Source organism: Chrysemys picta, chromosome 1, assembly GCF_011386835.1.
Source record: "Chrysemys picta bellii isolate R12L10 chromosome 1, ASM1138683v2, whole genome shotgun sequence".
In the NCBI taxonomy this organism is placed as follows: domain Eukaryota; kingdom Metazoa; phylum Chordata; order Testudines; family Emydidae; genus Chrysemys; species Chrysemys picta.
Window position 1 is genome coordinate 294,822,466 of NC_088791.1, and position 11,513 is coordinate 294,833,978.

General features: G+C 45.7%; 1 protein-coding gene and 2 non-coding genes across 3 annotated transcripts; all 3 read right to left on the bottom strand.

Moving 5' to 3' along the window:
* Positions 1-312: 312 nt before the first annotated feature.
* Positions 313-447, bottom strand: LOC112059699 (small nucleolar RNA SNORA31). Its single transcript, XR_002888981.2, has one exon. It is a non-coding gene; the product is annotated as a small nucleolar RNA SNORA31 (small nucleolar RNA).
* Positions 448-1,297: 850 nt separating this feature from the next.
* Positions 1,298-6,570, bottom strand: TPT1 (tumor protein, translationally-controlled 1). The gene is made up of 6 exons (XM_065593487.1): positions 6,397-6,570; positions 6,042-6,115; positions 4,958-5,145; positions 3,833-3,938; positions 3,183-3,299; positions 1,298-1,531 (listed from the first exon to the last, which is right to left on the bottom strand). Exons 1-6 carry the CDS (start codon positions 6,422-6,424, stop codon positions 1,529-1,531), a joined length of 516 nt encoding a protein of 171 aa, XP_065449559.1. The 5' UTR covers positions 6,425-6,570; the 3' UTR covers positions 1,298-1,528.
* On the bottom strand, positions 1,592-1,723 carry LOC112059698 (small nucleolar RNA SNORA31). The gene has a single exon (XR_002888980.1). It is a non-coding gene; the product is annotated as a small nucleolar RNA SNORA31 (small nucleolar RNA).
* Positions 6,571-11,513: the final 4,943 nt, after the last annotated feature.

Sequence of the window (11,513 nt, forward strand, 5' to 3'; positions counted from 1 at the left end):
CTATGCTAGACTGGAAGTTGAACCCATAATGACAAGATGGCCACTTACAGACTAAAGTAAGTGATTTACTTTTCTTGATGCCCCTAAGTCCATGGTGGGAAAAGATTAAATCTTATTTCCATCACTGTTTACTGTAACAGCCCTATTCTGATCTAACAGCAACCTGCCCTGAAACCCACCCTAAACTGGTCACAGGTAGCAGAAACCCTTTGAAGAGGCTATTGTGATTGGAAAGGTATACCCAATCCTTCCACCTATTGCCACGCTTGTTAATGTCAAGCTATTTTAGTTTAACAGTAATTGCTCTAGGCTAGTTATATTCCTTTATTCAATCTGGACTGCCACAGGCTGACAGGCAGAAAGCGCAAGGAATGGTTTTACTCTTGCATCCTAGTGAGGACCAGAGAAGCAATGGTCACATGCTCCAGGTCTGTCAAGTAGATGCATTATTAGTGACAATCCTCCAGCAAGGACTAACACCAAATAAAAAGCTGGGTACATTATTGAAGGGGCTGTAAGGTACAACCCCAGCCCTGCATTCTTTACCTAAGTAGCAAGGCGGTCTCTATTGCCTTTCTCCAACACTTCTTTTCCTGTCACAACCTACATCATATTTTCATTGGGAATAGTTTAGCTAGTTCAGGTATATCCAGTGTCCCACCTATCAAGCCAGTTGGAAGTCTACTTAATCCTATCACTGATCACTTACGCACTGCTGCTCACTGTGAGAATACTGCTCCATGGTTTGGTAGTAGCTGTAGACAGTCCATAAAGCAATACTATAATTTTATATTAGCTGCATTCCCACACCCTCCCCTGTACACATGCACTAGCTCAACATCCGCATTGTTACTGAGATCTTCTGCCCCTGCTTTAAGCTTGCTGTGCAATGTAAAGAAACCAAATATCCTTGCCTGATCAAGAAGCTCAGCCAATACTCCATATTAATAGCTTTAAATTCAGTTTTGTTTTATTGTTTTTTGGTATCTCTTCCAGAGAGTTAATTACTTCAGTTTGTAGAACTGTGAGAGATGCAGAGGGTCCACTTCATTATGATGGCACTTCTTTGGACATTTCCCTTATTCACCTCAGACTGCTAGGCAGGCAGAAGTTAGGAGCCTGCACTCGCATTCCAGTGTCTCAAGTAGTGACTTGCATGAAGTCTATCTGAAGACAGTCTTAAGTTGCAGTGTACTAGGATCAGGCTATATTACCAACATAAAGGTCCTTGGGCACAAGACTTGCAGCAAGCTTACTGTAGTAGTTCAGCTTAAGAAACACATTAGACCAACAGGCATTACCTAGAATGGGTTTAATGAGTTTTATTTTAGACAACCTACATGACAAGTTTTTTTTTTTTTTTTTAAACAATGCCTCCACTCCAAATCAGGGTCAAAAATAAGTGAATAAAGCTCAAGATGGTATCAGTCCAGTTGGTCAACACTGCTGAGTCCTGGTGTTGTGTTGATGAGGAAAGAGCAGCAGCAAGTTATGATGACAGGTGATCCAAAATAGTTGCTCGGTTTTGTTACTGTAACAAGAATACAATGGTTATTTCAGGTTCAGCCAAGCAATGGTGTCTCTAAACTCTGCATGTGTTCCCCAATTCAGTCTGAGCTGCCACATGACCAGGCAGGCAGAAAGCACAAGGAAGTTCCTTTTGCATCACAGTGCAAACCCAGGAGCAGCAGGAGAATTGCTCAAGGTCTATCAGAGGATGCATAACATCTCTACAAGCTTTCAGAGCTGCTGATGCTCTGAGCTTTCTAAAGATACCAAACAGAACAATGGCCACCTAGATTTCTTCCCTCCCCACCCCCATTGCTGGCAGGGCAATGTGACTGGGTTCATCTTATGCCACCTCCTGAATACAAGTTCAGGTTCACAGGGGACAAGACTGATTAAGCTTTACAGAACATGGTACAAATCTGATAAAATCAAGAGGAGTTGTGTGACAGTTTCAAGGTAGAGCATTCTAAGAGAACAAACAATTTTCCTGCTACCCACCCCTGGAATCAATAGTGTTAGACCTTCAGTGCACTGGTAGATTGAGAAAGTGATGCATAAAAAAGTTTCTGCTCAGCCCAAGTGGGGAAGATATTCCCATTGTTCACTACTTTATTCTAACAGTGTGAAAACTGCATGTCCCTGAGAAATCAGAGCTGCAAGAGTTAACAAGCATAGTTAGTGCTGTACGAAATTTGTCGGATATCCTACAAGAGTAGGGAAAAAATTAGCTGGCCACCTTTAAAACTCTTACATACCAGAAAATTTACAATAGACTTTAGTGCAAGTTTAATGCCTTGCACCTGGTTTTCCTAGATTAATATTGTTCACAGCTACTTTAACTGCAGTACTGGCCCCATCAAAGTAATCTAAAGGAAGGGGTTTGCTGTGGCTGATTATAATCAAATTAATTTCATCCTGGATACTTGATGACTAGAGAACAGAGTCAGTATCTGCATCAGTTTCATCACTATGATCAACAGCAATTCTTTTCATGGGTTGTGGCCCAGTGCAGGACTCTTCAAAGAGCACTTCTAGAACCTGAAGGCATTTAACCTGCTTTGGCCAAGTTGTGTAATTCACTAAGTTTGAGGCCAATTGAATTTGAAGGGAAGGCGTGAGCCAAGATGGACAGTTAGAGTATAATGGGGGCTGCAGCAATCTAGAGTTTATGTACTGGAATGTAACCCAAGAAACCACATCACCTGCATTAGAGGTTTTAACTTGTCTTAAATACCGCCCTAGTATACGGTTAGGCAAGAACCACAAGGATTACCAGAGAAAAGCATGGAATCTATATGGGGAACACCACACCATGAAATATACCACCACTGCTCTGATTTAATCTCTGTAGTGGGACTACATCTTTGATAATAGATGCCTTCTAGTACTGTTTCAGTACAATTCACAGTTTAATGCCAGAAGGGACCATTAGATATAGATAGGAGGTCAGACTAGCGATCAGAGGCTATTAAATTTCACCACCTACCCACCAGTATGGAGACCAAAAATCAGTGCAGTCACATCGACATTTTGACAGGTGATTCTAGTCCCAAAGCTACTCTGAATCAGTAATGTGCAACATTTATATTGCAACAGTGGACATTTTATACACCAGGGAAGTTAGCCACATACTTAAATAGGTTAATAATTTGACTCAAGAACTCAGTACTTACACACTTCTCAGTTTCTAAACCATCCTTAAAGAAAATCATATATGGAGTTACTCCATCCTCACGGAAGTCCAGGAGAGCCACCATGCCATCTGGATTCATGTTCTCGCCTACAAAGAACTTGGAAAAAGAATTGGTGTTACTACAATTATGAATGTACTATGAGGTAAAGACTAACTATGAGTAACCAAAATACTCTATGGACAGTGTTTTTTTGAGAGAAAAAACCACACCACACAACCAACTCATCCAGATCTAGAAAGTTTCCTTGGGCCATCAACTTCTAATGAATCAAAGCCCATTTTTGGAGGAGTTTTAGCTCTTATGATTAGAGCCTTCCAAATAAGTAAGCCAGTTTCAAGGCCTCCACTGTACGTTCAACAGCTGGGCAAAGCTGTGATATTTAGACTTTAGTCAACTGTACTATTTCTATTCAGAGCCTTGTAGGCAGTGAAAGTCAAGAGTCAGGTCAACTCCATTCTGTTACTGCTCAGGAAAGCCATGAACAAGCAGCACATTAGAGCCATTTATAGAGTATGACTAGACAGCCTGGAAAAAGGTAGATTGAAGGCAACCCCCCCCCCCCCCCCCAATCACCACAGTTATGTCCTTTGTTTTATACTACAAAAATAGTTAAAGCTCTTTAAGCTTACCTGATAATTTTTGAAGTTCGCAAGGATGTGTTTGACTTGTTCTGCAGCCCCTGTCATGAAAGGCTTTACTCTGTCTGGCTTGTGTTCCTCAAGTCTGGCTTTGATTCTAAAAAGAAAAACAAGCTCTTAACTAGAATCTAACAAACAAAGATGTTCAGCAGACCGGGGTCACTTCATGCCAACGGTGAAGAAGTTTGCCTGCTGTTGCTGAACCAGCATTCCTAATACCCCCAGCTCCCTGACTATTGACACCGGCAAGGCAAAATGCTCTGGCTGCTAAAAAAAAAGCTACTAACAGTACTTTCATGGATGTGTGGAGAGTAGGTAGAGTTCCAAAGCAGCAAGAGCACTGTTCCAAGCAAAAAAAAAAAAAAAAAAAAAAAAAAAAAAAAGTATATAGATAGAAGGGGCCCAAGATGGGACTCCCAAGTTAGAGGGAGTACCTTTCACTTGGAGGGAAGAAAGTTATGAGTCTGGATGCTGGTCAGTTGGATAATTAGATCAGAATTCTATTTACATGCATAAGTTTAGGCAATGAAACATTTTCTGTTGTGTCAAATTTTAAACAGCTTCCTGGAAATCTAGATTACAGTTTATAACACAAGCATTTACCTACAAATATTCTAGACTTACACTAGTTCTAGAATGCCTCTCATCTAAGGTGATGAGGCTAATAAATGTTAGTGCATCAAGCCTCGCTGTGTGGGGTAGAGGAAACATTCCTGTTTTATACATAAAACGCCTGCAATACTCAATGGAACAAGAAAGCAAGGGTAAGACCTACACCTCATGAACAAGTCCTGTACCTTAGTTAAGACCATTCTCTGAAACGAGGATTAAGTATAGGGGAGCACGAGTCTCAAATGATGGCAAACTATTGGAACACTAACAACGAGGAGTCCTTGGTGGCACCTTAGAGACTAAAATTTATTTGGGCATAAGCCTTTGTGGGCTAAAATCCACTTCATCAAATACACTGAGGTTATTAAAGTGTCAAAATGACCACACCACACATCAGCATCTACCATGACTCACACTTGCTTTTGGGAAGAGGATACCTAAGGAGGTGAAATTTTGAGGTACCACTCACAGGTGAGTTCAAGGGTAACACCAATTTTCACTTACGCTTTCATGTAGTCCTTGATATACTTCTTGTAGGACTCTTTTGTGAAGCTAGTTTCCTGAAGATGGTGATTCATTACTATATCGACACCAGTGATAACTGTGGGATCTGTTCCTTCTTCAATAGCTTCAGAGGAGGCATTGCCACCAATTAAAGCATCAGCAATCTGACCCTCTGTCCTGGTGACCATCTAGATTTAAAGAGAACACCAAAAGCTCATTAGAGAAAAGCTCCCCAGAACCAAATGATACTTACATTGTTTAGCAAAGCACCATCAACTCAGTCCTACTGCTGCTGTCAGTCAATTCAGGAACTGCTCATTTTAAAGCTGAAGTGGACTATAGAACTACCCCATTATTTAACAATAACAGCACTGAATTCTTCGACTGTCCTATCAGGTAAATAGGGCTAGGACTTCCATACAGATTAAAGCTATCGGTCAGTACTGGTATACTATTTCTGTGCCAAGTCCTGATACGAATGATAAACCACCACCAAAAGCTATACAAAGTATTCTCAGACATGCCAGTCACCTCTGTGGTTTGCTTCCTTTTAGTCACTAGCAACAAATCAAGTTGGTACCTATTTCAGGAAAGGGCTAAAAACCATAGTTAACTGATCTGCTAGCAGGAGGGACCAAAATAAGGTGAGTTACCTTCAACTGTGCTGGTCTCCAAGTTAACCCCTCGCCCTTGTTACTCTAAGCGTGGATACCCTGGGGAGGGCCAACAGGGCTTGGCCAAAGCTGCCCCCACACCATAGCAGCTTCGCTCCCGACACTGCCTGTTGGCCCCGAGCAGACCGGAGCGAGCAGCTGAGGTTACCGGCCGGCGCCGATCAGTTACCAGACAGCCTTGCTGGTTACACCCGCGGAGAGGCTGGGCCTCTGGGGAGCAATAGGCCAGAAATGGGCCGGGGGCTCGGGCCACAGAGCCACCCGGGGGAGTGGGGGTAGTTCCGAGCTCCGCGGCCTGCGTCCCGGGGAAGCGCTCGGGGCGGCGCGCGCCCTGGGCAGGGAGCAGCGTCCCCAGCAGCTGCCGGGACACGTGTCCCCCAGCCCCGGGCGGGCCCTGCCCGGTGACTCACCTTCCCCTCCACTTCCAAGCAGAGCCCGTCGGCGACCTCCCGGATGCTGTAGATATCGGAGAACATCTCATCCTCTGCGGGGAGAGCGCAGCGTCAGCCCAGCCCGGCTGCCCCCCTCCAGCCCAGCACCCCCCACGCCTCCAGCCCAGCCCCGCACCCCCCCAACCCGGCCGCTCCTCCCCGCGGCCCAGGCACCGCCCCCGGCCGCTCCCAGCCGGGCCGCGGAACGCTCCCCAGCCGCAGAGCTCCGCATTCCCCGCCCGGCCTGCTCATGCGCGGGGCCCTGGCGGCCCGGCCGGTCCCGCAGCGCCCCGCCGCCCGCTCGCCTCGCCCCTCCCCGCCGCCCGGCGCTCACGGCTGATGCAGTCCCGGTAGATGATCATGGCGGCGGCGGCGCTGCTGGGCGGCGGCGCGGCTCGATCTGTGCGCGGCGAGCGACCCGAGAGCGGGAGGGAGCGAGGCGGAAAGGGCCGAGTCAGCGGCTTCCAGAGCTCATATAGCGGGCACGTCCCTGGCGCGTCACCAATCCCTGCGCTCCTCGCAGCGCCGAAAACAGTGACGTAGCACACACACCCTGCAGCGTGGCGCCACCTTGCGGCCAAATCGGAGCCGGCGGCGGCCTGGCGTTGGCTCCAGCGAGACGGGGAAGCCCCGCGCCGCACTGCGACTGCGCGGCTCTCTGACCCAGGGAGTCTCCAGTAGCGTTGCTGCCAGTGGCAATGGGCAAAGCTGTCCCTGAGTTCAGCGGGCACGACCCAGCCCTGCCCCTCAGCGCTGCGCCCCGGGAAGGGGCTTGGTGTTGGCACTGACAGCAGTGTGAGCCCTCCTGGCTGCCGCCTGCCCTGCAGCCTGTGCTGGGCATCATCTCCGGGCTGGGGCTGGGGCTGCAGCTGCACACTGAGCACCAAAACAAGGAGTCCGGTGGCACCTTAAAGACTAACAGATTTATTTGGACATAAGCTTTTGTGGGTAAAAACCCACTTCTTCAGATGCATGGAGGGAAAATCACAGATGCAGGCATTATTATACTGCACTAGAGCAGCCCCAGCCCGCTGATGGCAGGAGGTCAGAAACTGTCTGGTGGCAAGTTGAATTTGACCCAAATCCACAAGCTAAATATATAGTGAAAATAGTCACAATTTTTCATTCTTTCTTCCAGCCAGCTCCATTCAGTGCCCAGGGCTACATGGGCCAGGCAATATATAGGTCTGGTTGACATATCCTATCTCCTAGAACTGGAAGGGACCTCAAAAGGTCATTGAGTCCAGCCCCCTGCCTTCAGTAGCAGGACCAAGTACTGATTTTGCCCCAGATCCCTAAGTGGTCCCCCTCAAGGATTGAACTCAAAACCCTGGGTTTAATAGGCCAATTCTCAAACCACTGAGCCATCCCTCCTCCAGGGATATCATAAGTCACAGCTACATTGCTCAGAGCTGTGAAGTTTCATGCCCAGTGCACTGTAGTTAGGTTGACCTACTCCCCACTATAGATGTAGTAGAATTCTTATGTTGATCCAGGTGATGCCAGCCTCTCCATGAGGTGGATTTACTATAACAACAGAAAAATCTCCTCTGTCATAGTAGCAAGTTTCTGTGCTACAGAGACGTTGCTGCAGTGTTGCAGCTGTAGTGCTTGCAGTGTAGACATACCCACAGAGGGAAAGAGTTGATTTATATCTGCTAACAGGATCACCACAGACTCCTTTGCCTGCCCTTGGGCAATAATCCCACCTCCCCTGCTTTCTAGGGGGGCAGGCAGGGAATGAGAGTTATTGCTACTATTATTTATTTGTTAATATTGTTTGTTTATTTATACAATGTCCTACCCCCAAAAGTTAGGTACTTGCCCTGAGGAGTTTACACTCTAGGACCGCAGACTAAGGAAAGAGCATTTTGCTCTCATCTTCGCACTGGTATAAATGACTACACAAGTCACAGGACAGTGGAGAATTTTACTCCTTCTTTATAATGTAGCATGCAACTGGAAACATCACATTTGTACACTGCATACGTGTTGTAGACCTGAGGAAGATCTCTGTGTAGCTTGAAAGCTTGACTCTTTCACCAACAGAAGCTGGGCCAGTAAAAGATATTACCTCACCTACCTTGTCTCTCTAATATCCTGGGACCAACACGGCTACAACAACACTTCAAAAAACAGTTAAAATGACAAGCGATAGATGACAGTTATTTTCTTACTCAGTAAGAGATTCATTTTTAAGACATCACACGATTCCCATTCAATTGCATCACTCACTGACAACAAAGGACAACTATAGCTGTGACTCTGTAGGGTCTGTTCCCTGGAAAGAAAGTGATGTGGGCCTTGAGTACAGATATTGGGGACTCTGAGATGGAGATGAGTGAGTTGAAAGACACAAGGGATATTAAGACTGCAACCCTGGAGAAGCAGGTGTAAATGAAACTATTTGTTGTTATACCAATATTGTACACTAGTGTTTTGGGTGGGAGTGGGGGAGTTGAAGGGAGGGATTTTAAAATGTGGCACTTGTGAGAAAGCAATTAAAAATTTGAAGTCCAAAGTCCCAATTATCGCTAAGCACACTCAGTGTATAGTTACACAGGGCCCAGGATCCAGGCTGGAGAGGTATTGAGTGCTCTCAATTCCCATGGAAGGTGCTGGAAGTTGAGGGTGCAGAGCACCTCACAAGAATGAGCCTGTGTCCCTAGAAACTCTTTGTTCTCTACTGCTGAAACTCAGGGCTAAGACAGACTGTGACTTTGTAGCCCTGACTCTACTCTGTACATAAAATTGAAACATTGTAACCTTAACTGGGCATTTCAAACTTTTTACAGTGAGGCGTCATCAGGAGGTAAGTGGCTCGGTTTTTCCAGGTGCTGAACTATGTTAGCCAATGGGAATTGTGTGTGTTTAGCACCTCTGAAAATCAGACTACTTGTTTGTTTGTTTGGGGTGTTTTAACTAAGCCTGCATAATCTAGTCTGTCTCTGTCCCTGTCAATCATTGGGGAATTTCAGATTGGGTCCAGAACTTGAGCCAGTCTTCATAACTCAAATTTATCTCTACAATGAGCCAAGCCAGAACCCTGGATCTAAAGACCCTGAAAGTTTTGAGAAATTTCAGATTTGGTTTCAATGTGACTTGGAAGAATGTCTAATCCAGGGATCGGCAACCTTTGGCACGCGGCTCCCCAAGGTAAGCACCCTGGCGGGCCGGGTCGGTTTGTTTACCTGCCGTGTCTGCAGGTTCGGCGGATTGCGGCTCCCACTGGCTGCGGTTCACCGTTCCAGGCCAATGGGGGCGGCGGGAAGCGGCACGGGCCGAGGAATGTGCCGGCCCAGCCCGCTAGGGTGCTTACCCTGGCGAGCCACGTGCCAAAGGTTGCCAATCCCTGTTCTAATCTATTGATATATAACAGATTATATTAGATAAAATATTAGTTTATTTTAGATAAACACCCAAGACAAAGGCTTCATTTATAAGGTATAGTGAAGATTTTTACCTCATAAACTGGAGTTTGCCTCTCCTGCACTGTAGGCAAAGGTTACAGGAACAAATGTATGTATCTTTGTTCTACAGTTTATTTCCTTTCCATTGCCTGCTTCCTTGTCTGCAGTACCATTAAGATTACACTGAACAGTGGCATTAGGCTTGTGGCATGAGTGGGAAACTCATTAGTTGTTTTTTTTTAAGATTCTCAGTCAAAACAATCATTGTTTTTATATTTTTGAAAGGGGTACTATCCTTCCCATGGCTGTCAGTTGTCTCATTTTTCCATCACTTTACACTGTAGACCCTAGAGACCCTGCATCACCCTCCTTTTTGACTAGGACAGCTGAATGCCACTTCAGACAGGGGGCTGTACTCTTAGTACCTTTACTGGCATGCAGTGCTCACATCTGCCTCATATAAATTGAGAATACTAACAAAACTTTTCCCCCTGTAACCAGTATCTCAATAAACTGTTGAATTTCACAGAGCTGAATGTTTTCATTAGTTGAATATGCCATGGGATGGGAAGGAAGGGAGTTGCAGCTGAGCCATGCCGCTGGAGGCCATTCTGAGCAGGCAAACGGCATTTGGGGGTGGGGAGCATTTGCTGGGCAGGACATATGGGGAAGGGGAAAGGAAAATAGGTAGGTGGGTATGTACCATCTGTGTTATGGGCTTGTAAACAGTTGAGGTCAAGGCTTTAGCATGAGACAGACGCTGATTGGCTGGCTGGAGTGGGTGCCATTTTGAAAATGCATATGGCAGGCAGGAAGCCTGAATGGACTGTTTGGGTCAAGGGACAGAGGACAGCTGGGGCTGGAGACCTGGACAGGTTCCTTGCTCATATCTGCTAAAAATGGCTGCAGCCATGGGGCACCCAAAACAGAAGTTAGCACAGAGGTGTAGTTAATAATAAACTGTAACGATAGATACTTACATGATGAAAATAACAATAGGATCTGCTTCCTTGGTCCCAGCCTGGGTTTCTAGCTGGAGTTTGGGCTTGCTTCCTACATAGCCTCCCTCAGAGTCCTGAGTCCGAAGAAATCCTAGCTTTCTGGGGAGAGCTCTTCACTGCCCTCCTTGTGTTTCTCCTCCAATGACTCTTGCTGCTTATCCTTAGGAGGAGTTGCAAGGGAACTGCAGGGTTCGGTAGTGGTGTAATTGCAGAATATTCCACATAGCTCCTCAGAAAATGGCCAGCTTACATTTCTACTGCCAGAGTGTTTCCCTAGTATCCCTGGTTTTATAGTAAGTTCTCCTGAGCTGTTTGGTCCTTATCCAGTACTGGTTGTCATCCCAGTTATATCACTCATGGCTCTCTGACTAGCAATGTCCATAAGAACATCTTTCTACCGGGCTGGCCTTATGAGCTTGCCAGGCTCCAAGCGGGTGCTTGAGGTATGTTCTAAGGCTCCTGAAACAATATCTCAGCAATGCTGATGTATTGAAATCCAGGGGCAAACAGACAAATTCTGGCCCCATGCCAGCTTTTAAACAGAGGTGGGAACATCCAGTCAACTTGACCCCAGATCAGTGGAGGGCACAAAATCAGACAGGTCAGTTATGGACATCCAGGGCCAATCAGAGGGGGGGGGGGTCAGGAGGGCCATTTGGCCTGGGCCTCAAGCTCAAAAGTGGCCTCAAATTTAGAAGCTTGTTAATTTTTTGGCATTTGATAAGTTTCGCACCTTGTTTTTATATGCATCCCTATCGGACCAAAATGTGACACACTCTCTCAGTTTAGAAATACAAATTTAAGCAAATAAAAGGTGTGATTTGGTAAAAGACATATTTTTTTGTTAACTGATATAGATTTTGTCATATTAAAGAGTAAAAAATGTTCATAAATATTAATAAAAATATATCAGTTCTGATGGCACAAGATTAGACTATGTATCGTCATTTTTAATTGTATTAGGTGAACTGAAAAATATTATTTCTTTTGTATATTACAGTGGAAATATTTGTAATAAAAATAAATACAAAGTAAGCACT